The sequence below is a fragment of the Seriola lalandi genome, unplaced genomic scaffold, assembly GCF_002814215.2.
Source record: "Seriola lalandi dorsalis isolate HSWRI2012SDOR001 ecotype SW California unplaced genomic scaffold, Sedor1 jcf7180002054868, whole genome shotgun sequence".
Taxonomy (NCBI): Eukaryota; Metazoa; Chordata; class Actinopteri; order Carangiformes; family Carangidae; genus Seriola; species Seriola lalandi.
Window position 1 is genome coordinate 299,027 of NW_019525421.1, and position 27,402 is coordinate 326,428.

The window sequence follows — 27,402 nt, forward strand, 5'->3', positions numbered from 1 at the left end:
TTCACATCGGTTGAAAAAGAATGTATATATTGGGGACCATTTGGCCAAAAAGTTCTCAGTTTTTAATGTTAGCTTTGCAGTTATGATTACATATTATAGACTTCTTCAACTCTTTTTTTCCATTGTGTCATCATGGGGGGTTGTGGTTGTAGCCAACAGACAGTTATCATCCTCTTGGCAATTAGAAGGACTCTTAATAATAAAATCTTATTTTTACCTTCTATATTTTGTGGTAAGATACCCAATATAAAGTAAGATGGTTCAAGGGGCAATTCTATATTTAAAACATTCTTTTTTTTTTCTTTTATGTTTTGCCAGGAGTCCAATAACTTAGGACAGTCCTAGAAAATGTGGGTGTGGTCTCCTATCAGGCCACAGCCCCTCCAGCTTTGATTGGGGGTGTTAACAAATTTGGAATTGACAAAAGGAATCACAAAGGAGTCTCATCTCAACTTTTCATTTGAATTCCTTCCATGTGGGGTTATTTGTTACTTTGCGCCCCTCTTTACGTGAACAAACCAGTCTTTATCCAAAATTATGCTGTTCATCTCTAGTTCCCATTTCTCCTTGATATCCAAACTGTTATCCTTTGATTCATCTTGTAATATTTGTATGTAAATATGTGATATCATCTTCTTTTTAATAGTTCCTATTATTGTTAATTTAAAAAAATCTCTATAATGGATGATAAGGCACACAATTTATCCCACTCTTTGTGTTTCTGTAAATAATTTCTAAGCTGGGTTAGAAGACTGTATTTGTGTTTAAGTTGTTGAAATGACATTAGATCTCCTCCATCAAACAGCTGACCCAACACAATCAAACCCTTTTTTCCCATTTTTTAAATCCTGTTTCTAGTTTAGATGGTAGAAAGTCATTTATGTGCAATCTTCATTGCTCTTTTTATTGATGAGGGGAGTCTTAATTTCATTCTCCATTTTGACCATGTTTTTAGAGTGTTTTTTATCCAAACGTTGTTTTTTTTTATTCTCCAGGTATCTTGATTTAAGAATGGGCCTGTGTCCAAAGGCATATTTAGGGAATCGCTCTGTTCTATTCCAACCCATAAGGTATCTTCATCTTGGGTTACCAATGTTACCATTGATCTGAGCTGGGCTGCCCAATAATACTTTTTCAGATTTGGTAGGTTCAGGCTCCCATTTTCTTTTGAGTTTAACAGTCTTTTGAGTTTAATCCTGGGTCCTCTATTTTGCCAAATAAATTTAGATAACCATTCATTGATTCTTAATTGATTGTTTTGAATGTGGATATGGGGACCTCTAGTAAACATAAAGAGCAGCCTTGGTAATTTGTTCATGGGAAGGATTTCCAATCTTTTGAGGTTGTTTGTTGCTCTGACCATGAATTTGGTAGGTCCATTTTAGACAATACATAATCAAAAACTTGAGTTACAATTGGTGCTAGATCATCAATGAAACATTTATACAATTCTGCGGGTAGTCCATCTGTCCCTGGGGATTTATTGTTTTTTGTTTTTTTTAATGGAATCCCATATTTCATTTTCTGTAATATCTGATACCATTTCTAAAGCTTCAGCTTCTGACAGAGAAGGTAAACGTAGACTGGCCGGGTAACACACACAGAACTACAGCAACTATTTAACAACAAGTTGCTTGATTAGAGTTGCTTGGTTAAAAATAAATAAATAAACAAACAAAGATATATAGACAGAAGAAAAAAGCAAGAATCCTTCTCCTTCTCCATCTGAAAGAGAAAATCCCTCTTGTTCTCACCCTTTTCCTTATTATGAAAACAAGGCAATCTAGGCCTATAAGGTAGGGTTGACTCCCAACCAGTAATTTAAAAGAGTCTTGTCAGTTTACATCTCTACGTCATCTGCTATTCAATATTCACTTTGAACGAAAACCTGCAAGTCCGCACTTGTCATCATTGATAGTCCTGATGCCATGTCCCACAGATTACGCAGCAGTTTCTGTAGCTTCTCCCGTTCTTCCACCATAACATGAATTCCCATCTCTCTGAGGACCGGGGCTGCATCTGCAAGTGCTATGAAGGTCTTCACGCCAGATTTACAAATTAATTTTCAACTGGGCATGGAAAGTTAACTGGGCTTTCACTCTTTTCTCCCGAAGTTGTTTTATCACCTCCTGTACCTGTTTGCGTTTCTTCTGTACATCTTTCATGTAGTCCCGGTCGAAAAAAATCTGCAGTCCTTGGAATATCACCTTTCGTAATTTCCTGGGCTTGTTGAAGTCTCATGTCTTTAACTATGTAGTCAGAGAATCCGACGATAATGGACTTCGGAGGGGTAGAATTTTTGGGTTTCATTGTCAGCGAGCGATGCTCTTTGTCAGCGAGGCTCTTTCTACACATGGCCATATCTTCTAGTAAGTCAACCAAGGTGCACATCAAGTTGGTTATGTAGTCAATCATATTGTCCTTTTCTTCCCTTCTTTAACTCCATATATGCGCAAATTATTCTTTCTATCTCTGGACTTTAACTCCTCACACCTGGCGGATAGTTTTGCATCTCTGTGAAGAGTAGATAACGGATGGCTCTTTCGTGTCGTAGTGTTTTATCCTCCATGTCGCTCACTCTTTGTTCAACCTCTGTTGTTCCATTTTTTTGTACACCCAACACATCACTAAGAGTAGATTCAACTCTTGATAAAGTAGCCTTTGTGTCCTGGGAAGCCTCCGTATGTTCCTTCCGTGGATTTCTAAGTTCTGTAAGCACTGCTGCCATGCTGTTGTCGGCGTGTGTTTTGACAATTTTTTGTGTCCTTTTTTAACGCGGACATTGCCGTCTTCACTCTTACGGATTTGCAATAATTGTTAGGAGTTCAAGCAAAGTTTTGGCTAGTTTTTGAGGGTTTTTCCCTGCAACAGGTGAATTAGGATGCTTCTCCTATCATGACGTCAGCAGAAGCCCCCTCAGAAACATATCTTAGAAGAACAGCACATTTTTAGGAGCTAAAATCATCATCACAACAGATCATGCTGAGTGTCCTGTGTAGGACAGAAAAAATAATAAACTGCTGATATAACCATGTTGTGTATAGATATTTTAACCACCCAATTTGACAGTTGGGTGGACACTTGATTTAACAATTTATGAATACTCAGTTAATCAGTTATTATAATTTGTATAGTTAAAATCTTTGCGTACCATTTTTTAATGCATCCTATACAGTTTTAGATTTTAGCTTGTTGTTTCAGGCATACCACTGGTCAATGTTACATCATTATTTTTATAGTAATGATATGGTAAATCATTTGAACATAATATATATATATATATATACAGTATATATATACACATACATATATATATATATATATATATACACACAACACCTCAGCCAAAAATACTGGCTCATGAACTGGACTAATAGTTATTGTTTATAATGTATTAGATCTGGGTATTGCCACTGATTCCCTGAATCGATTCAATTCAATTATTATTATTATTATTATTATTATTATTATTATCACCATCAACAATGAGCTAATGGACACATGAATTTCCCCTAGGGGATAAATAAAGTATGTATGTATGTATGTATGTATGTATGTATGTATCTATCTATCTATCTATATTTGTAGTACAGCTCAGTTCTAGAACCTGCATGCAGCTAACCTCCCCCTTAACCTGGTACCTTTTGGTTACATGAGCTAGGCTAACAAAGAAAGGTGGTCTCAGAGGCCATTTTGAGTAACTTCTTTGTTTACCTCCATCTTGTGTAGTCTTCTTTGTTCAGGTCATGTGGTCACAGCGACTATTTTGAATCTGCCATCTTGCCTTTGTCTGTGTCCCCACAGACACACCCCCATACACACACACATACACACACCTGTATATACTAGATTAGACATTGTGTTTTTACTCTGTTCCATTGTAAATAAATGCCTTTAAGTATAACTACTGGTGTGTTTAATGTTGCACAAGTGTGAATATTGCCAACCTCTACTCAGTAGAATTCCAATCCTTAAACTTTAACTTACTGTTGATACAGTAATTTGGTTATAGTTATTAAGGTCATTATTAATCAGAGTTCCAGATTAATAGTAATAATTATTAAACCAATATTGGCTATTTTGCGTATTAGTTTAGGCTTGTGCCTTAAGGAGTTAAATTCATTTTAAACTTATTTTTAATATTAATATTTTTCTTAATTTATGATAGCCAATAAATTTATAGGCAAATGAAGGTCAAACATTTATGGTGTCCCGCTCGTGAGGCAGAGCTCAGACCCAATATCTGGTACTGTGGATCTGTCCTCACAAACTCCATATCTGGTATAAAATTAGGGGTCCTTTGAGTGGTCTTTTTGACGGTTAGACAGTTTTGATAGCATCCATAATTGTTCACACACACATCCTGACCATGCCTCCTTCTTCTCTCTTCCTACAAAGTTCATGTACACTCTTTGTTCGATTTCAGTCTGCAATTACACACCGTTGTGACTGTACACTGATCCTTGCAAAGCTCTTATTAAAATATACAAAGACAGCTTGGCCACTTTGTCAACTTTTCATTTTCATATTTCCATCACACCATTTAATGCATTATCAAGCCAGAAACAATGATGGAAAATTGACGAAGACTTCTGCAAACTAGATGTTCACTGTGATGGATTATGCATGTCTCAATATTCTGCAAATTGATTGTCATGTCATAGCACAAAAACAGTGTTTTCCAACTTTTTGGGCTTGTTACCCCTTACAAATAGCAGTGTGTAGCTGGCTCACTTAGCTCAGCAACATTTATGAAAAATAGCAGTACTGCTAATTTCAGACCAGCATTTGATTATGAGGTAACATTTCAGGCAAGGCAAGTTGATTTATATACAGGGATGCATATAACTGGTATGCAGGTATTAGGAATGCATAACGTCACTTGTTTCACTATGGCGCCTTTGCGTACCTGACAGGTCATCAACACCACTTATCTCGGCTACACGTGTTTATTTTCAACACACAGTGCAGTGGCCTACTGTAGGAGATGTCCAAAAACAGCAGAGATTAGGCAGCCACTTTGGCATTTTGCCACCTGCAAAGAAATGGCAAACCGAGCCAAAGCAGAAGAAAAGATTTCTTTTCTGAAAAATGGCTTCAAGATGTGCCTTGGCTTGAAGCTAATTATGAGCGCACAGAAATGTGCTGCAAGATATGCTGCTCGCATCCACATCTCATAGACAAAACAAGTGCATGTTATATAGGCTCAAAGAATTTCAATCATCCTTTGTTTGACAAGCAAGGAGCAAGGAGCACATGAATGTGGCACAAGCTATTGCTAATAAACAAGCTAGTCAAGAAGAAATATCCCACCACTTGCTAGATGGTAAAACAAGCTGAATGAAGAACAACGGCAGGCTCTGTGTAATATTAGACTACTAGCCTTTCATAAAGCTAAACATGCAGGTCCCATGTCCTCCTATGAGAGGATATTCCTTTACTGGAGCAGCTTGGAGTAAATGTCAGAGGTGCATATCATTCAAGTGAAGGGGGAACATGGATCATGTAGGCTTTCAGCGGGGAGTTAAGAGCCAAGATGGAGTCTGCTGAATTTTGGGAAGCTTCTCCAGAACGCAGGCTAGGATGACTGGATGACGAAGTTGGTCAACATGCCCACAAACTCAACGTCAATATGTACAACAGCATTGTGCCAAAACTTTCATTCTGTGCACCACACACACACCAGAGAACTGCGCAAAATCAGCTGATCGCAACATTCTGTACTGTGAGACCTTTAATAGCTCCGTGTTCAAGCTGTGGTAGCTTTATTTACAAAAAGGTGGAGCAAAAAACATGGCTGTGCTGAAGGAGTTGTGTGAAGAGAATAGGGTCGCTTTTGTGAAACTGGATAAGTTTTATAATATCAGATGGTCTGCATGGAGGTATAAGACACTGTTAAAAATTTCAAGACTATTGCCAGTCATTAAAATGCAACTGGCCACGATTGATAACAGTGACTTCCAGCATATCTGCAGAGAATGTGTTTTCTGGCCAACATGCTCAACAATGGCAACATTTTAAAGACCACATCTATTAGGTTTCAGAAGGAAAAGCTGACCATTGGAGAATGTAAGGATGAACTCATGGTGGCCATTGGACAGTTCACACTTCTGCTTAATGGTGAAGACCACTACAGAACATACACTGTTTCTAATGTTGATGCCGACAGGGACAAGACAAACTTACTCAGGGGGTTAATTGAAGAGTCTGAAATCAGGTATGACTCCCTCAGGTCATGTGATCATTTATTAGAATTTGATCCTTCAACTTGGCCTCAAGAAATGCAAGACCTCCACTGTTTGGGCAACACAACAATTTGGACCATTCTTCAGAAATATGAGGCCAGCTTGCAGCTTGACAGCGACAGCACTTTGAGAGAATGGATGTGCTTAAAGCAAGCAGGAAAACGCTTGGCAGCCCCCTCTGTGTATGACTTGGTCCAAATAATAAATACAAGCAATCCAGATGCTTACTCCAACATCAATCAATGTGGTTAAACTGTCTCTTACACTGCCTTTGAGCAGTGCAGCCTGTGAAAGGGGATTCTCACATCTCAACATAAGAAAAACCAAGTACAGATCTCATCTGTCACCTGCTCGTCTCTCAGCCCTGATGCACATTGACCTCTCAAAGAAGACAACAGAGACATTTGACAAAGCCAGCAGTTGACCTGAGGATGGAGACAGCTAATTGGAGGCTCATGCAGGGACAGGGAGGTGCATCTGCAGCATCTTCATCATCTACCATGCAGGAAGCTGAAGTAGAGGACTGTGAGGGAGACACCGAGAAGGACAGCGAGGAAGACTGCACTTATTATGACCTCACTACTGTAGCATACATACCTGGCCTGGCATCAGTCACAAGCCATTAAGGAAGTTCATTGCAAGGACATGCAGAGTTACGGACCCACAATTGACACTTTGCGACTCTTCCCACCATCAAACTATCAAATTGATAGGAAACAGAGACAAAGGACCCCTCTTCCACAAACAGACCATGCTTTTAGCATGTCAGAAAGACACAGAACCAGACCAAAGGTCAAAGGGTCAGCTCCAGAGGATTAACCAATGGACACCAGACAACTGGAGAATATAGGCAAAATCTCCAGATTGTAACAATAAGACTTTGTCTAATGATATTTGATTGTTTCTTATATAGGACAAGTAACAACAAAAGGACTGACTAACACTAAGGTGTGAATCCTGGCCTGTCTGTGCCATGCATGAACACACACACCAACCTCCCTTCCTCTGTCCCTCTCTAGATAAGAGTCATAAACTACAACCCACATTCCAATCCTGGGTAGTGACCAGCAGAACTTTCTTCACAGACACAGATCTAAGGAAGAATGTAAAATTAAATATCTAGCTGTTCTGTAACTCATGGTGGAAGACGGATGTGCGAGTTTATAAGTAAATTCTAGAATTAAATTATTCCAAAGTTCAGTGGAAAATTACCCTCTTCTCCAAGTGGAAACACAGGAGACGACGGGTGACGCCCCTGAAACATGCGCCAGCCCCCAGGGGATAAAACAGTCGTGATCAAGTCACACATGGTCACAAAGTCAGAGAAGTGCAGAAAAGCCTGAAAGCTGAGAAGAGGTCAGATGTCAGTTCAGAAAAGTCAGAGAAACCCTGATGACAAAACAGATGCGAGAAACGAAGCTAAAACCTAGAGGCTGAAAAGCTGAAGCTAGAAAACGATGCAGAAACTAGAAGCTGAGATCTTTGCTCAAAGCCCGGCTCTGTAGTCATGTAAACTCTTAGCTCTAAGCTGCTCGCCACAAACTCATGGCTCTTAGTCATTTTTGCACTTTTTGCGTCTTTAATTTTTCTTTGCCAGAAGCTCCAAGTAACGTCATTTTTGCCTACATTGCGCAATCTTTTATTTTTATAAGCCAAGTCAAGACCAACTGAACCAAAACAACAGAAGTGCCTCAGAGTAATTTTGTAACTTTTAATCATCATCAAGTTTTCCTTTTTGAAGATTTTGACAACTTTAGAGTCATCTGGTCAACGCTAGTCTCCTCTAAAGTTATCCAGCCAAAGTGAAGAGCATTAGAGTTTATTTCCACCAGAGCTGAACCGCTGAAACACCGGCAGAATCCATCATCGTGATAACGGGACACGGCCTCCAGGAGAATCCACCTAGATCACGCGTCTCTGAGGTTACTACGGCAACCACAGCCACCTGGGCTCCAGCCGAGGGTCTTCAACTCACAGTAGGCCGGTACTAACACTCTGCTCTTGACTGGGTTGATGTCGAAATATAGCAATATTTAATCATCAAACCTAATTCGTAGATGTAGTATCATTAGCTGTATAGCCATAACATATTCTCTCCCACCATTGCCAACTCATCACTCTGCTCATTTCCTTATTATTTTCATCTTTATGATTATTACACCTTGCATTTACTCTGTAGATAGTAGTTTAGTTAATAAACTCTTTTATTTATACGCAGTTGTTGTCCTGTTGTATTCTTTTGACGTAGAGACTGGAGATCCATTGAATCCAGAAGTCATGGCTTCCAATATGAGATTGATAAATTTTGCAATGAAGTAATTCATTGTTGTCCTCCTAGAGGACTGGTGCCTCATTTCAACGAGTAAATTCTAAAATATGGTGTTAACGCTACACTACGTATGAGGTGAGTACCAAACACCATCTCCTGGTACTCACCTGAGTAAGTCACTGAAAAAGTTATGTGCACCCCTGTTTATATAGCACATTTCATACAAAAAGGCAATTCAAAGTGCTTTACATAAAAATATTTAAAAGAATAGAGCAAATAAAAAAAAATTATTAGTATAAGACTATAAACAATAAAAAAAAACACACACACAAACAAAGAGTCACAGTGTGTTAATTAAAAGTATAGGTGAATATGATATAGAGTCTTTGGCCTGTTAGAGTTGAGTTGGGGCACATTTGAGATCCTCCATAAATTTATTCCAGCTGTGTGGAATGAGTTGATGCAGCTTCATCCTGTTTTGTAGTAATCCTAGGAACACTAAGCAGAATGGTCCCTGATGATCCTGAGGGGTCATAGTGTGGAAGCAAGTCGGAGATGTACTTAGGGCCTAAACCATATAGTGATTTGTCGACAAGTAAAAGACACTGGTAGCTAATGCAGAGATGTGAGAACGTATAATATGTTCAGCTGTCTTGGTCTGTATTAGAACTCCAGCAGCAGCGTTCTGAATAAGCTGTAGCTGCCTCAGGCCTGCAAAAAGACTACAGTAGTCAAACGTACTGGAAATTAAAGCATGAATAAGTTTCACTAGCTCTGGTTTTAACATGTATCCTCTAATTATTGCTATATTATCAAGATGATATTAGGCTGTTTAAATTTAAAATCAGAGTCAATGAAAACACAAAGATTTCTGACCTGGTGTTTAGGCTTCAAAGAAAGGGAATCAAGATGCGCACCAACATTCAACCTTCCTTCTTTAGCACCAAAGACATTTATCTGAGTTTTGACTTTGTTTAGTTGGGGGAAATTTTAGCGCACCCTCTCATTAATTTGGTCAATGCACAGACACAGGGAGTCATTTGGTGCATAGTCACTTGTTGACAGAGCTATATATAACTGAGTGTCATTTAGTCCAAACCAATTTATTTAGCTAGTCCCAAAGCATTTGCAGCTGGATGAAAGTAGCATGCAGCCCCCAGTTATTAGTGAGATGTCAACTGTCTTGTTCTGGGCTCTTGCAAAGAGAGTGTGTAAGTCTGTGTGCATGGCTGTCCTCACCTCGAATCTGCAACCCCGTCCCACACTCCTCCTGAGCTCCTGGACTGTCCTGACGAACTGACCATGGAATGAGCTGGCATCGCCGCCACTTGTGAGTTTTCCAACTAAAGAAGAAGTGGAACAAGAATCAGAGGTGTCCTGCATTTAGAGAGCAAAGGGAGAGTGAAAGGTGAGTCCCTGGACTAGATAGAAAGCACAACTAAAAGTTTAAAGGTACTTTGTAAGAATGTGAAGCTATTTACATGTGTTAATCGCTTTTCTATTGCTGATGTGTGAATGGATTGTAATGTAGTCTGAAAAATGAGACCTTCCTCGACTTTCTCAGTTGGCTGTAAATTTCTGTGTGAAGGACACAGGATGAATTTTCTGGAAAATGCAAAAGATGTGACATTTATGCTCGCTCCCGAGTGCCTTGTCTCAATGCCTCTCCTGCACTCCCCTACACTCCCCATCAATGTTAGGTTTACCAGAACTGTATTAATTAAGTGGTGGAAAAATAATTCATTGTCATAAGGAATTTTATTTTTGTCATGATTTTATTACATTTTTCTCAATGATGGTTAATTACAGTAGTAGTACTATTTTGACTGATTTTGATATTTGCTGTGGTGCTGTGTTTCACATTTAACAATTCCTTATGACAATTAATTATTTTAAACATCAGTAATTCAGTTCATGTAAACCTAATGTTGATACACACTCCTCCTTGAATGATTGCAGCCATAACTATTCAGATTCTAAGTTACTGAAAACAAAACTGTTATTTTTACTCCACATAGATCATAAACCCTTGAATATAAAAACAACTCAATTAAATCTATTGAGGAATGTAAACATTACAATGCTTTTTATCCAGAATAATGCAGCTCCTCCACAAGTATTTGTTTACAGGCCAGTCTTGCCTGTTCCAAAATGGCGATGACATTGGCGCACGATCCATCGGTCAATGTGGCATGTACGTATTTGTGTCTTTGCGGTATCTCTCTTGGGGCAAAGTTCAGGCTGTTCCACTTAAAGCTCTCCCTAGAGGCCTGGAGAACTTGTGTTTTTGTCAGGATATACAGCATTTTTTTTTGCATTTATTTTGGGGGTTTGTGTGCTTTTGTTTTTGCTTTGTTTCTGTATTTGCTGCATGTTTGCTGTTCATGTATTTGTTTTGGCTTCCTGCAGTGTGTTTTTTCATTTGCACGACATTTGTGTTGTTGTATTTGTTTTTATTTTTGTTTGTGTGTTTGAATCTGCATCGTGTCTAAATTTGCCACACATTTCTCCTAATGGGAAGTGTTTTGGGCTGTTGTCCAAACTTCTTCCTTAAACTCCTTTTACTTTTTACACAACTATTTCTGTAATTTTTCATGTGAACTGAGTCCATGAATGTCTTCCAAAAGTGACTGTCTCCAGTGAAAATGAACTGTTTTACTTAACAGTTAATTCATTTATCATAGCAGACTAAGAAAACAAGCAAATATTTACATTTGAGAGCATGAACGAAACCGGAGCTGGTCGTTTTGATTTAAAACTAATATTTTTTTTACCAACTAATCAATTATTATTATTAATCAATCAATCATCTCCATATTAAACAATTGTCACAACCCCCTCCTCTCTATGACAGCTGGCTTTTCACTCCACCTTCCAGTGTGGCTGTTTGGAACAGCTATGAACACTTGATATCCAAGGTTGCACAAGACCAGTCCAACTAGTTCGGCTACCTCTGCTGGGGAGAATAAAAATATTATTTTTACTGAAACAGACCACAGACACACACAGACAATTGCTCTCTCCTTATCTTTCCTGACTGATTCCTCTCTAGTTGAGCATGAGGCGGGACCTGCAGCCCAATCAGGTTGCACAGGTAGTCCAGCTCCTCCGGGATGGTACATCCATACGTGCGGTCGGAAGGTTTACTGTGTCTCCCAGCACAGTCTCAAGAGCATCGAGGAGATGGCAGAAGACCAGCCATTACTCGAGGAGAACTGGACAGGGCCGTAGAAGGGCATCAACCCAGCAGCAGGACTGGTACCTGCTCCTTTGTGCGAAGAGGAACAGGAAGAACACTGCCAGAGCCCAAATGACCTTCAGCAGGCTACTGGTGTACATGTTTCTGACCAAACTTCTCAGAAACAGACTCCATGAGGGTGTCATGTGGGCCCGATGTCCTCTAGTGGGACCTGTGCTCACAGTCCAGCACCACGCAACTTGATTGGCATTCGCCAGAGAACACCAGAATTTGCAGAATTTTCCGCCAGTCCGCCAGTTCTCTTCACAGATAAGATCAGGTTCACACTGACCACATGTGACAGGCGTTAAAGAGTCTGGACAATCCTCAGAGCGATTGTCAGACCTTACGCTGGTGCAGTGGACCCTGGGTTCCTCCTGGTGCAGGACAATGCCCGGCCTCATGTGGCCAGAGTATGTAGGTGTGGTAGCAAAAGTCATATCTATGTATCCATGTATCTATCATATGTATCTAAATTGCAATCTAATCTTATGCATTCACGTATTTAGTAGTTTAGTACTTACTCATGTTTTGCTGTGGATGTGAGGGGTGTGAGAGGATGTGGTGACTGTTAATGTGAAAGAGGATGTGTTGACATACAATGTCAGCACAACCGGTACAAATGTTCTGGGAGAGGGGCCATAGATTGTGAAACATAGTTACTGGAAAAAGAGAGGATTTGGGGAGTAGTCACTTGCAACTATCCGCAGATATTTCATCTGTCATCCAGCACTTGTGTTCAAATAAAATATAGTCTGAACTAGCAAGACTGTCTCAATGCCTTCATCATCCAGGAACTTCTTGATGCCATTTACTGGCCCTCACGTTCCCCTGACCTTAATCCAATTGAGCACCTATGGGATGTCACATATCAATGCATCCGATGCTACCAAGTATTACCAAAGACTGTCCAGGAGCTCAGATGCCCTGATCGGGGTCTGGGAGAGGATCCCCCATGACACCATCTGCCAACTCATCAGGAGCATGCCTGACGTTGTTGGGAGTGCATACAGGCACATGGGGGCCATTCATACTAAAGAGTCACATAATGAGTTGCCATGATGAAATTCATGCAAGTTGGATCAGCCTGTGATTTCAAGTTTTTACTCAGATTTTTGGTGTTATTGTGAATACAGCCCTCAATGGGTTGAAGATTTTGGTTTCCATTGACTGTTATGTCATTTTGTTTTCAACAAATTATATAATGTACATCAGTAAAGATTTTCAACTTGAATAATTCATTCATCAAGATCCCATGTGGTATTTAAGTATTCCCTTAATTTTTTGTGTAGCAGTGTAGTCATTTACCACAATGTAACAATATAACAACATAACAATATACGTATTATAAAAAGGACCAGTTACCGATATCCTTGACAGACAGATGGAGCGTCACACTCCCTCTCCTGGGTCAGCACTTCAGGACAGTCCTGCCCCCCATTGGCTGTTAACTGGATAACAATACGTTTCCTATACTGCTTCTTCTTAGTGTTACCACCTAAAGGAAGCCACAGGAAAACACAACACATACAAAATACAAAATACAGTAGATTAAATGTTTATATCAAAGTAAAGAGAAGCTGTTGATGTGGTCATATCTTGAGTTCAAGCACATCCCATGTCTTTGAAAAGGTACTGATAAAACAGATGTAATTTGTGTGCGCTTGACTGTGTTTCAGTAAATGTTTCAACATAGAATATATGTAATGAAGCCCAGTTGGTATCCATGTTGTGCAATGCACCTATCTGCTCACACTCTGCTCAAAGTGACCACTTCAGGGAAGGCTAATGCAATCAAGTGGAATACTGATTACCATCTCCATCATCTGCTCTGTGGTATCCAATACACCTCCACAGGCAGTAAAGGTTATTGACTTTACAAGAAGTCCAGGTCTATATGTGGACTATTATGTCATATTACAGTTCAGCAATGTCAGAGTTTTTGTGATTCATGTTGTAGGATCATTTATTAAGGACTGTGATGACTTACAGAATGTAAAGCAGCTCCATCATACTGGACAGGATTACAGAGCTTTCAGAGGGCTATAAATACAGGGATGGTATTGTCCCCTGATTGCTTGTCTATTCATGTCTTGGTAAAAAGCAAGTGTATCACAAGCCTAAAGTTGCTGTTAATGGATAATTTTTTATCAGAGCTATTGAGCAAAAAGAAAGACACGTGCATAAGCTATACATGGATAGAAGAGAATGGAGTGATTACAGGATTTGTTCAGCAGCTTCTGAGGAGTAAATAGGCCAATATATAAAACAAAAATTCAAGAGAATGACAGCCACACAGATGTCTAACACTGAGACTGACAAGTGTTGGGAGCTCTCCTATTTCATTTGACTTGTTTGTGTGGACAATAGGTTCAAAATGAACCAACACTTTCAGCATCTCCAGCAGCTGTTTAGTGCAGCAGCAGCTGCCCCTTCTTAAGTGGCCGACAAATTTTCTGCCCTTTTATAAAAATAATACCTGTTTAATCTTTAGCATAAAAGAATAAAACAGCTGTTTCACTCGATGCCCTTCGATGCTTACCACCTCCACTAAACATTTTCTTTGGGGAAACTGAATAATTTTTTTTTTTTTTTTTTTTTTTTAAAAACACTACATTTCCACTGCATTTATTAACACGACTCAAACTTTTTGATATTCTGCTTGAGTGTGTGTATCGTATTTTATTTTCTGTCTGCTGGTGCTGAAATAATTTGTATGCTTCATCAATTGAGAACACAGTCGTACACACCCTGTGAAGCATCACTGTGTGGAGTGAAGCTACCTGCTTGACATGTTGATGGACAGGGGCTCCAGTCGCTGTATGGGGTGACAATACAGTCTCTCTTGCATGGCAGTAAGCAGGGCCTGACGGTGTCTGGGCGCAGACTCTCAGGACACCTGAAAGTACATCAGTGACATGCTCAGAATCACACCCAAAGTACTTGAAAATCTAATAAAATGTGCTGGATCTGAGCCAAAAGAACCATACTGAGTTCACTAGGTTCCCCATGCGCCTGAATTCAGTACTGGGTCCTATTGTGAGACTGTGACTGGATGTGTGTGTGTGTGTGTGTGTGTGTGTGTATTGCAGCAGTGGCTGTAAACTGACACTTGCATTCATAATGCACTGCATTAATTAGGGTTCTAACCCTGAAGGAAAAGCACCCTTTTGTTTATGCTTAACATAACTCCAAATGGTGTGTAAATGCTTCAAAAAACATATTGTCACATTTGGCCATATGGTGGCGCTATAAATGAGTCAAAATTGTAAAAAGTTTGAAAGGCTCCCCTGCTACACAGTGTCCCATTGTCTTCAAATTTACCTCTCTGCTACAGGTCAATATTCTCTACAAGAAGCTTCTGTGATGATACTGACTACCAATATGGATTTTGAGCTAATTAGCATAACATTAAAAAGTTAAAAAATAGCCTAAAAATAGGCCATAACTCATTAACCATTTGTCTGATCATCATAAAACTTGGTAAAAATCTTCAGGTTGTTATTGCAAGTAGATCTACCAAAGCATTAAGTAGCCAAAATTCGGCTGCTTCTCTCAGTGGAGCGCAGAACTGATAGAACCCGCGAATTGCTGCTTGCGGTTATAATTAGGGTTCTAACCCCAAAAGGGGTTTTTGCTCAGGTTAATGATTATTATTATTATTATAATTATTATTATTATTAGTCTTGTGCTGCGGCTAAAATTGCCATGAGCTGGAATGAGCAAGAAATGCGAAACTTGGCCAAATAATAATAACTGGAAATGATGTATAGGATGATTTGTATAGGAATGATTCCATCCCAAGCTTTTTGATCACTGTAACTGGTGAATAAAAGCTGTTTCCACTGTCGTCCCCCCCCGGGAGTGATTCAGAGGCTGACATTTCATGTTACCCCATTTTATGCTCTTTCATCTATAGAATCAACTACATTTGTAACTCAGTCATAAATTTCAAATAATTTCTTAAGGCCCCCATGTTCATTTGAACATATAGATATTTTTCTTCATCACTGGAACTAAAAAAGGAAAGTGATAACATAGCATTAGTATCTTAGTATCTCCACAGAGAAACAAAGTAGTCTCATGGATAATTGGATGGATAAATCACCTCTGGCTCTGATTGGCATTGATACATGCTAATTTTCTCCCCTTTTCCTGCTGTAACATCTTTCAGAGCACAGACACTGTAGACAGACCTGTCACCTGCTGTTAAACCAGACACACTGCAGCAACAATCTCCTCTGAGAGTGAGCTGCAGCCCTGAAATAAGTTTTTAAAAACACACAATCACCAATCAAAGGGTGTCAGACGGACAGTCTGATACTTTTACAGGAGTAGCAACACTCGCTAATTTTGGTGGAAAAACGGTACAATTGTGATCAAAATAAGGATGCTATGAAAACTCCTTTTACGCGTGCTCTTCTAATACCCTGGTGGTCTCTTGGCTAGAATCTGGCCGACAAGTATACCTAATTGATTTCTACATGCCTTTAGAAACTGAGATGAGGGAAGAATTTTGCTTTCCTCCAAGACTAAGGTCAACTAATAACATCTTGAGTACCTGGCTCCAAATTGAAATAATCCTGTTTCACAGTGCAGAAAAGATGGAAAGACAACTTTCATTCACACCTAAAGTCAAGAATTATGGGGAATCTTACTTTTTGGGAGGAACCTGGCCCACATTGACCCGGATACAGATGACCTTGCGGGTTTGCATCCCCACTGAGCAGGAGGCATCGTCACCATGTGTTCGGCTCACAGATGTATTGGTGGCCGGAATGGAGGAGTCCTCTATGCACTGCCCCCACGGACTTGTTTGCCAGTGGTACACAGTGCAGGGATGGTCGTTGCAGTTCCTCACCTCCTGCAGGGCACTGATGTTGGGACAGAGAATTCCACCTGAGAAACAGTGGAATGGTACAAACCAGTGTCAATGTTTTAGCTGTACTTCAGGCAAAAAGAAAACTCTAATTGGAGCTAATACATGACGTTCAAAGTTGTGACATATGCAAAAGTTTGGGCACCTTCTACTTGTAAAACACTCGGAACGTCATTAACTCATTAGGCCTTGACTGGCTTATTAGGATTGTAAGGCAGGTCAAGCAGGAATTATCAGCTGATGACAATTTCAGAGCTGATAAGTTCTCCGATTTTTCAAACCTTGTGGTAAAACTTGACGTAGGATCTGAAAATGAAGGTAATTCATGCCTATAAACCAGGGAAGTCTAAAAGACAATTGACTTTATCTTACACCTGGCGCAAAGTGTGACACAAATGTCTTTGCTAGTTTCAGATTGACACAGTTCACATTTCCTGTCCAGTGCCCATGTTGTTTACATAGCAAATACACGAGTGCTCATCTGTGCGCCCATGGGTGTGTTGGTCTTGAAATGAGGTGTGGTCAGGCACAGTGTTGGCGCATTGCTTATATTGAGGCAGCTGAAAGTGACTGACCAACAAAAACCTGGTCTTAAATCAGTTGCTTAGTGTTTCTGTCAGCGTCTGCTCTGCCCCTCTCCTGCTCTGCTGCTCAGCCACACCCCTCATCAGCCTAACTGCTTTCACCTGCTGCTCTCACCAGCTCACCATCTCCAATCAAGCCATTGTTTTTTTCGCTCTCATGCCTGACTCTCCAGCACTTGTTCCCGGACTGCTTACCTGGTATCGACCTGACTTGCCTCCGACCTTTGCCTCACGTCTCAGCCCCGGTAAATCCACCAGCCCTCTGTCCCCGACTACAAGTATTGCCTGCCTGTTTTCTGTTCCTCGTCTGCCTGTGGCTTGTTGGCACTCAGCCCCACCAACTCCGTCTCAAGGTCCGGATCCACATCCTGCCATACTCACCTGAATCAAGTTCTCTACTGCCATCCTCAGGTTAGCTGTGTATGTGTTCTAATCTGCTGAATAAAGACTGTTTCAAGACTAAAACCTGGTTCACTTGTGCTGCTATTGGGTTCTCTCCATACCCGTTACAGTTTCACTGTTATTTTAAGGGCGCATTGTCAAGAGAGTGATATGTGCCAACATACACGGGCGCACAGAGTGCATACACTCTACCTCAGGTGGAACATTACAATGCAGCCTCAGAAGGTCGGAGCATCTTTGTGACATGATGTTTATTGTATAACGTCATGTATCATAGATGTCTCTAGCATGAGGCTCTGCAGAGAAGCATTCTTTGTTTTTTACCTGGTAAATCCACCAGTGTTTCCCAATCACCTAAATTTGTCAGTTTCATAACGAACTGAAGATTTATTCGCACTTCTCATCATATATCAAATATTTCTATTGTGATTTGTGCCGTTACATCAGTGTAGAGCTGTGAGCAGTTAAACTGCTAAACTTTAGATTACATGAGCTATAGGCTAACAAAAAAAGTCACTCCTTCCCTCCCCCACACACCAGGTGGTCTCAGTGGCCATTTTGAGTATTTCTTTGTTTACCGCCATCTTGTGTAGTCTTCCTTGTTCAGGCCATGTGGTCACAGTGACCATTTTGAATCGTCAATCTTGCCTTTGTCAACACAAAGTCCCCCTGTGTTACGCATTCAAGTTAACCGTGCATCTGTTTCTGTTCAAGATCCCTGTGTTCCTCGTGCTTCTGGTTCCTGTTCATGTTCCCTGTGTTCCTCGTGCTTCTGGTTCCTGTTCATGTTCCCTGTGTTCCTCGTGCTTCTGGTTCCTGTTCATGTTCCCTGTGTTCCTCTCGCTTCTGGTTCCTGTTCATGTTCCCTGTGTTCCTCGTGCTTCTGGTTCCTGTTCATGTTCCCTGTGTTCCTCGTGCTTCTGGTTTCCGTTCATGTTCCTTGTCTTTTTGTAATTAAAAAATATCTCCTTTTCCACCTACTCCCTTGTGTTTGGTCTGCATTTGGGTCCAGCCCTACCTTAAACTGTGACAGGAACACAGGGAACTCAAACAGATACAGAAGCATTGGTAACTTGAACAGCGAACACAGGGGACAATAACAGACAAACTGACAGAGACAAATGGGAGCACAGAGACTAAATAGACACAAGGGAGGCAAGGGTGATAGAACACAGGTGAAATACATTAGGCCGGGGCAGACAATCAATTAGGAGGGAAACAGGACAAAGATAGGAAGTAAACACATCATGACACACAAGGAAAATAACTAAAAAATAAACCAGGAAATGACAATGACAAGAGTCCAAACAAAATCTCAAACATTGGATTCCATAAGGCCAGTCATTTATTAGGTCTGGAGCTCAAAAACACACCAATATTGCTGCACTGGCTAATTAAACTGTTAACTGATAAATATTTACATGCTATCAATTAAACTCAGCATGTATCGGAAATATGCAAAGATCAAGTGGCTGAAAATGAGCTATGTCACTTTTGCTGTCCTGTAAACAATTCTTCACCAGTATTCATCATATTTTTAACACGTCAGGGAAGCAATTAAAAAACATGGTTAGCCAAACTGGACTTTTGTCAAAACCATAAAAAGATACAGAACAGACAGAAGAAAACAACAATAAACTGAATAGTGTGTCATTCCAGTAGTCATTCCAAGTAGAGTATCTAAAAAGGAGGATCTTTCACAATTGGAAGCCATGTCGTGTATGCCGTTAAATGCAGCGAAGAATGCACAGACCTGTACGTTGGGGAAACAGAACAACCACTTCACAAGTGCATCGTACAACACAGGAGAGCAAACTCCACAGGTCAGGACTCAGCAGTCCACCTGCATCATTTGAGGACAGCAATGTGCACATTATGGCCAGAAAGGACCATTGACTGTAAATAAAGATGGACGTAGCCCCTATACTTCTGAAGAGCAGTTTTGTAGCTCAAAGTGGGCGGTTCCACCATCGGCATCTTGCCAGTACCTGACTCTGCCGAACTCCCAGCTAATCCAAAAATTGTCAAAGAGGTGTGACACGTGTTGAGCTGAGGCTTCAGTGCATGCTGGTTTGTGGCAGGCAAACAGTCACCTACCTGTCACTCAAAGAGGCCATGCCTTCAATTATGCAAAACTTTAATTCTTAATAAAATTTAAATGCGCCATGTACAGTTGTCATGAAATAGGAAATAAGCTGTAGAGACCAAACCTTTTTTTGTACCAGGCTGTAAACATGTTTATTTCTGCTGTAAAGTTGGGCATCTTAACATGGGAGTTCATGGGGATTGATTCGCTTTTGGAGCAAGCCTCAAGGGGCCATTCAAAGAAGTGTAGTTGGTACTTTTTGGTACTTTAATTAAAGAAGCCTTTTGGATGAGATTAAACATCTTCAAGAACCTCAAGCAAGTCCAGTTGCCTTCATAAAGCTCTTACAGACACCATGACCTGGATGACTGAGAATCTTCATACTAAACTAAGCTAACTGCTCCTTATTTCAGCTCTAACCCAAACATACTGCATGACAGTTTAATAGCAGAACAAAAGGTTGTAGCAGTTACTTTATTGTTTACCTTCATTTTAAATTCCACATTAGTGGTCTAGAATGGTGGGTTACTGGAAATAATTTAGCCTGCCTGTGTTTGTGCTGCCCCATGAAAAGATTAACAGATTTGTCAGCACTTTGTATCCCATCAGCTAAACTGATAATTAAAACAGTATCTTAACTGATACGAATGATGGTCAAAGCTATTAAACTAAGACCTTTGACAAAGGTTTTGTGAAAGCCACATTAACTACAGCCTCAATAACACAGCTATGCATGCAATAAAACATTTCCTGGTTTTCACTGAGTAAAGTTCAGATTGTGACTGTGACATTTTCCTACTGTGATGACTGAATGTAGCTTTGAGCGTAGCTTTTGATCGAAATCTTTATACGGGGAGTTCTCTCCGCTTTAATCCTCTCTACTCTGATGGCCAGTAATGATGTCTCACAATGCGGTCCGGAAGTCAGACATCAAGAACAGTAAGCAGGATAGCAGGGGTGTAAAGGATACAATTCTAATCTGCTGCCAAGCTTGATGTTAACTATCTGTGCCATCTCCCCTTTTTCCCCATAACGAGGTGTGGTGAGAATGGGTCACTTCTCACAGTGTGATAGCCCGGGGTGCTAGGCTTTAACCCAGAGGCAGTTACTTCAGCATAATTCCAGCATGATTTAGATATCCGCTACTGACCTTTTGAAACATTTAATGCTACAGAATATTCAGTACTACTAGTAGTGTGTAAGAGCTTTTTTTCTATTCTAAAACCAAAGGGATATTGCTGGGCCAGCAGATCGGCAGAAGAGATTACATCACGATAGCTACATTTCTATTTCCCACATGTTAAACATAAGGAGACTACACACTACATCAGCAAAAAACACTTGCTGTCCTCTAACAACATCAAATATGAATGTACCGAATATTGGATGCACCAACGACAGCAGGGAAGGACCTTGAACAGAAGTAAATGCAAAATTCTTGTGAATTTTTAAAAGGTGAAAACATATTGTATCTCATATTAAATCACTGTTTTGGTCTAGTGATAATTCTGCAGTTTGTTTTCCTTTCCTTGTTTTTCTACCAGTCACTTCTTACCCTTCATCACAGTAACCCATGCCACAACTTTTGCAGTCGCTGTAGAGCAACACACAGAATAAATCATTTCACTTTGACATTTTACTTGCATTATATAAGCAGAAGAAGCAAATGAGATATGCAGTAAAAACTGTGAGTTTAAGATTTGCACTACCAGCACCACTGTGGTAATATATGGTATGATAATATATGGTAGGTTTATGAAGGCAGATACTGATTATTGTGGATATCTCATGGTTAGGGTTAATATCTTAGGTCCTATCAGGTAACACTGACTGAATGATTCCTAAGTAATGCAATGTTTGATACGAGTCCCATTTTAGGAAAATTTTGTATCTAACTCAACCAATGTATTATGTTCTCTTTATGCAGTTCCTACCTTCTCCTGCATTATAGGCCAGGATGGAGCGAGCTCTGGTCTGTTTGCCCTCTGTGTTTTTTCCAGAGCAGGTATGTGAGCAAAGAGACCAGGGGGTCCAGGGGCTCAGGACACAGTCCTTGGGACAAGGCATCTCACAGATGACAGGCATGGGCAGGATCGCATCACGGCAGAGCTGTCTCTCCACATATTTACCTGGATGATGCAGCAAAAGTGATAGGCAGAATGACAGCATTAACAATTTATGAAAACAAAGACAAAAGCAGGACAAATGTTTTTCAAATTTCCATTAAGACGTTAAGTATATAGCCATGTAGTAGTACTGCAAGAACGCCTTTATATTCACAAGTCAGAAAATGACTTAAAAAAAAAGAAATGGCTACAGTTCTCATATCATATAGAACAGATATGATCCTGGTCTCTTCTCAAAGTTAACTCTTCGTAGTTTACAAGTTTACCTGAAGACATCTATATGTCAATATTCAGTTATAGTGGGCCTCACCTGGTAGAGCACGTACCACATAGGCTTAGTCCTAACTGCAGCAGCCATGGGTGCGAGTCCAACCCATGGCCCTTTGCTGCATGTCATCCCCTCTCTCTCCCTGACTTTCCTCTCTATCAAAATAAAGGAAAAAATGCCCAAAAAATAACTTTAAGAAACAATATTCTGTTATACTGGAGACTTCTAGTGATTATGTGGCAAGGAGCAGTTGCTTGCTGAAGAGGCGGAGATGTTTCAGCTGTTTTTGTTAATTAATATTCGCCAAATACATTACTTTAAACACACAAAGTTATCTAAGAGATAGAACTCATGAGCAAATCTAAAAATACACGAACGAGAAAGGCCTCAGGCCTGAAAATTAATCAAATGTTGTCGACACAGCCCCGGGCTAACGAGGCTAATAGCACCGAAGCTAGCGACCAAACTTGTAACAAAGTTGGTAGCGTGGACATGTTGAGCAGGATGGTGGATGACAATGACATTCTGAATGAAATACACAACATAAATCGTGACCTACAAGAGAAAATACAGAAGTTCGAGAAGCTGCAGATGAGATGATTATTGAGAGGGCTCACCATGTACCCACAACATTAAAGCACAACCACCAGGACCACACAGGATGCTCGACCGGCCCCCGCTACATCCTGGTAAGATTCTTACAGTTTACTGACAACAAAAAAGTCTGACTCAGAGCCAGGGAACTTGGAACATCTCAATGGAAAGGCGCTAAAGTGGATTTCTTCCCTGGTTTTACTTAGGATGTTAGAGAAAAGAGAAGCAAATTCACAGAGGTCAGACGTATCTGCATGAAAAGGGGACTGCAATACTAAATACAATAGCTAGCAATGTTTTAGGTTAAACTTGGTGAAAAGCGGCATCGTTTGAGGATGCTGCAGCTGCAAGAGGTGTATTGAAAACTATCACCCTACTGAAAAAGCTGAATTGGCTACAGACTACATGGAAAGTGTTATATTACACATTGAAGTGCGCACTAATGAGCATACAAGAGAGAAATTATGTGATAAAATAATTGATTTACATATTGAGGCTTATATAGAAATGGAAGCTAATGTTGTTGATAGAATTTGACGCTTAATATGTTACCCTGAATGTAAGGTCACACTTTGTTTTCACACATTCATTCTTTAAAACCCTTTCAATTTAACTTTATTCTATATAACCTTACTGATGGATATATAAATCTCTGCGATACTTAGACAGTCTGACTTAAATAGGTTTTTGCCCCTCTGGCTCCCTTGGTTAATCATTTTTCTGTTCTGCCAGGTTTTTTCATTTTGATATTTAAATTCCAATTAAGAAGTACATTTTTAATAACAGGACTTCTCATAGACCATATTCATGGTGGTCGATATATATTCTCATAACACAGTTGAGGTGGCATCACTCGGAAGACCTCGGTACATGTCATGTGGACCACGGTTTTGTTTTTTGGGGTGGGAGGGGGGCAAAAAGGGGGTTTTGTTAAGGAGGAATTGTTCTTATTTGTCAGCAGATTAAAAGCCAGTCATGCTGTTTGCTCTATAGGTCACACTATATAGGAGCTCAGTGTTTTGAGGTTAACCTGATCTGGACCTATAGTAGAGATAATCGTACATGGATAAATAATTATGGGAATCAGTGTGAGTAAGATTGCATCTTGGAATGTTGATGGCTTGGGCTTATATATTAAAAGGCTCAAGGTGCTAAGATGTGGTGATGCTTCAGGAAATACACCTCTTGGAAAAGGATACAAATAGAATTCATGGTAGACTACCACAATACCTTTAAGCACAAAAAAACCTCAGTGTTAAAGTACAGAAGAAACATAAAGATAAATATCAGAACAAAAAACAATCTTAGGCAATGTATATGCACCTAATGTAGAAGACCCAGACTTCTTCTTCTTCCAACTCAAGAAAATTATTTGGGATTTCGGTGATATTCTCTTGGGTGGTGACTTTAAGCAAGTGCTTGATGTGTTTTTAGAGAGATCAGGGAATCGCATTCCTAAACCATACAGGACTCAGGATTCTATAAAGGCCCTATGTAAAAATAGTGGACTACATGATGCGTGGGGACTGCTAAACCACACTTTCTTTACAAATAGGCATGCTGTCTATTCTCGCATAGATTACTTTTAGATCTCGCATTCTCTGATTAAAAGCATTAGAGCCTTTATGCACGATAGCTATGACAGATCATGCTCCTATTGACTTAGTTATTTAATTGGGGACACCACAAGAAAGAACTAATGCTGGCGAATGAACACTACTAGAATGAGGCATCCTGTCTAAAGCTTAAAAATCACATCAATCTATTTTCTGAAACCAGCAATGGAACTGCTGAACAGAGTTTTGTGTGGGATGCGTTAAAAGCTGACAAGGGAATCTTGATACAACAATCAGCATTAACTAAAAAACAAGAACAACTCCAAATCTCTAACTATGAAGCAGAAATTTTAAAAGTTGAAGAGGGAATACTGGGAAAATCCTATGCAGCTTGGCTGGTCAGCTTAGTAAAGGTTAAATATGAGCTCAATGCAATTTTCTAAAAAAAAAAAAAAGCAGAATACTCTATAGATTAAAACAAAAATGGTACAAATCAGGTGACAAAGCTAGTTATATGTTTGCCAGCAAACTAAAAGCACACAAAGCAGCCCTCCTGATTAGTGGAATAAGAAATAAGAACGGGAACACAGTAACTAGCAATTAGAAATTAATAACGTGTTTAGAGAATTTTATGAAGGACTCCACATTCAAGAGTGTCAGTTGGATATAAGCAAAGCTAGAGCATTTTTTAAACAACTAATCTTCCCAAAGTTTCAGAAGAGAGTGTAAGAGATTTGGAACACCCAATGACTCTAGAGGAATTAGTACTAGACTCTAGAGGAACAAAACTATTAAACTGTCACCTAATGAAAAGACCCCTGGTATCGATGGAATACCTAATGAATTTTATAAAAAGTGTGCAGCGGAACTCAGCCCTAAGATCTTAAAGACATTAAATGCTGTTACTGTCAATAGACAGTCCCCCCCCCCCCCATGACAGAGTCATTAATTACCCTTATATCAAAAAAGGGGAAAGACCCACTGGAATGCGGAAGTTATCGACCAATTAGTCCCTTGTGCTGTGATGGGAAACTGTTTACAAAGATATTTGCAATAGGAGTTAACAAGGTCATAGCGACGATTATTCATCCTGATCAGGTCGGTTTTGTTAAGGGCAGGACCTCTGCAGATAACCTTAGGTGCATCTTGGATGGATGGATGGATAGATACTTTATTTATCCCCTTGGGGAAATTCATATCTATTAGCTCATTGTTGATATTAATAATAATGAAAACAGTTAATTATAAATAAACAATAATGATTATATTAGTCCACTTCCTTTGGCTGAGGTGTTGTATTGCCTGATGGCAGTGGGAACCTCTCCTGAACCTTTCTGTTCTGCAGCACAGTGAGATGAGACATTTGCTTATGTAGCTGCTTCTATGTCCTGCCAGAATGTTGTGGAGAGGATGGTCGGTATTGTCTAAGATGGCCTCCATCTTACTTTGCATGCATCTCTCTACAACAGTCCTGAGTGAGTCCAGACTCCTGCCAAGCACAGACTCAGCCTCTTTGACCAGCTTGTCCAGTCTCTTTGTGCTTCATGTCGTTCATGTTGGACATGCTGCTGCCACAGCAGACTGCAGCATAAAAGAGTACACTGGCCACCACTGACTGATAAAACATGTGCAGCATTTCACTGCAGAAGTTAAAGGACCTGAGCTTCCTGAGGAAAAAGGGGCCAGTCCAGTTTACTGTCCAGGTGCACACCTAGGTATTTATAAGTGTGCACCACCTTAATGTCCTTCCCTCGAATGTTGACTGGCTGAAGGATGGGCCTAGACATGAAAGTCCATGACCATGTCCTTGGTCTTGGAGGTGTTCAGAAGGAGGCAGTTCTTGTCGCTCTATTCACTGAAGGCCATGGTAAGATTCCTGTACTCCTCTTCCTGCCCATTCCTGATATGTGCCACAATAGCTGAGTTATCCGAGTATTTCGGGATGTGGCAAGACTCAGAGTTATATTTAAAGTCCGCCGTATACAGGTGGAGCATGTAAAGGACAGCATCATCCACTCCAATAAATTATTTGTAGGTGAACTGTAGGGGGTCTAGTGCATTTTCAATCTGTGGCCTCAGAAGGTGGAGAAACAGCTGCTCCAGGGTCTTCATGATGTGTGATGTGAGGGCTACTGGTCTGCAGTCATTTATCTCGGCCGGTCACCCTACTTTAGGTACCGGAACAAGACATGATGTTTTCCACAGGACCGGGACCCTCCCTGTCTTTAGGCTTATCCTCTGGAGAGGCTCAGCCAGCTGGGCTGCACAGTCCTTTAACAGCCTCGAACACACACCATCCGGACCTGTTGCCTTTTCAGGATGTAGCCTCTTGAGCTCCATCCTCATCTCCTCTGTTGTAAAGGACATGACCCACATCACCTGATGTTACTTGGCTTTTCTTCTTTTTATAGCCAGTGATGGTCCTCATCCCCTTCCACACCTTTCTGGTGTTGCTGTGCTGCAGCTGCCTCTCTTCCTCTTTCTCTCTTGCACTTAATCTGGAAGACCAAAGACCTAAACACCCCAGTAGCTGCTCTTTCCCAAAATGCTGAAAAGGCATTTGATAGGGTTAGCCGGGGCTATTTAAATTTCACTCTTAACAAATTTGGATTTGGAACTGTAGATGAATGGACCACAGTTGTGAAAGAGATGCTAAAACCCATGGGAGATGCCAGATCTAGACATATTCAATTCAAAATACCCAATAGACTCTGCTGGACACCTGTAAAGTTGTATAGGCCAGGGATGAGTTACTCAAACCTTTGTTGGCGATGTAAAACAGGTGACATTAATCATTTATTCGTCACTTGCCACTGTAACGGACATACCTGGACTGGCATCAGTCACAAGCCATTGAAGAAGTTAATTGGAAGGACATGCAAAGTTATGAACCCAAAATTGATACTTTGCTACTCTTCCCACCATCAAACTATCAAATTAATAGGAAACAGAGACAAATCCTTCTCTCGCATACAGTCCACGCTTTTAGCATGTAAGAGGGATACAAAACCAGACCATGGGTCAAAGGGTCAGCTCCAGAGGATCAACGAATGGACACCATAGGCAAACTAGAGAGCATAGGCAAAATCTCCAGTTTGTAACAGTAAGACTTCAATCCTAGCCTCTCTGTGCCATGCATGAATACACGCACACGC

General features: G+C 40.3%; 1 protein-coding gene across 1 annotated transcript in view; it reads right to left on the reverse strand.

Moving 5' to 3' along the window:
* thsd7aa (thrombospondin, type I, domain containing 7Aa) overlaps positions 1–27,402 on the reverse strand; it is a 199,347-nt gene that overhangs the window by 55,093 nt on the left and 116,852 nt on the right. The window contains exons 7-11 of the mRNA XM_023428180.1: positions 21,638–21,832; positions 16,411–16,651; positions 14,536–14,651; positions 13,118–13,250; positions 9,754–9,857 (exon numbers count right to left, since the gene is read on the reverse strand). Of these exons, the coding sequence (XP_023283948.1) occupies positions 9,754–9,857; positions 13,118–13,250; positions 14,536–14,651; positions 16,411–16,651; positions 21,638–21,832 (789 nt within the window). The remainder of the gene's footprint in view (positions 1–9,753; positions 9,858–13,117; positions 13,251–14,535; positions 14,652–16,410; positions 16,652–21,637; positions 21,833–27,402) is intronic.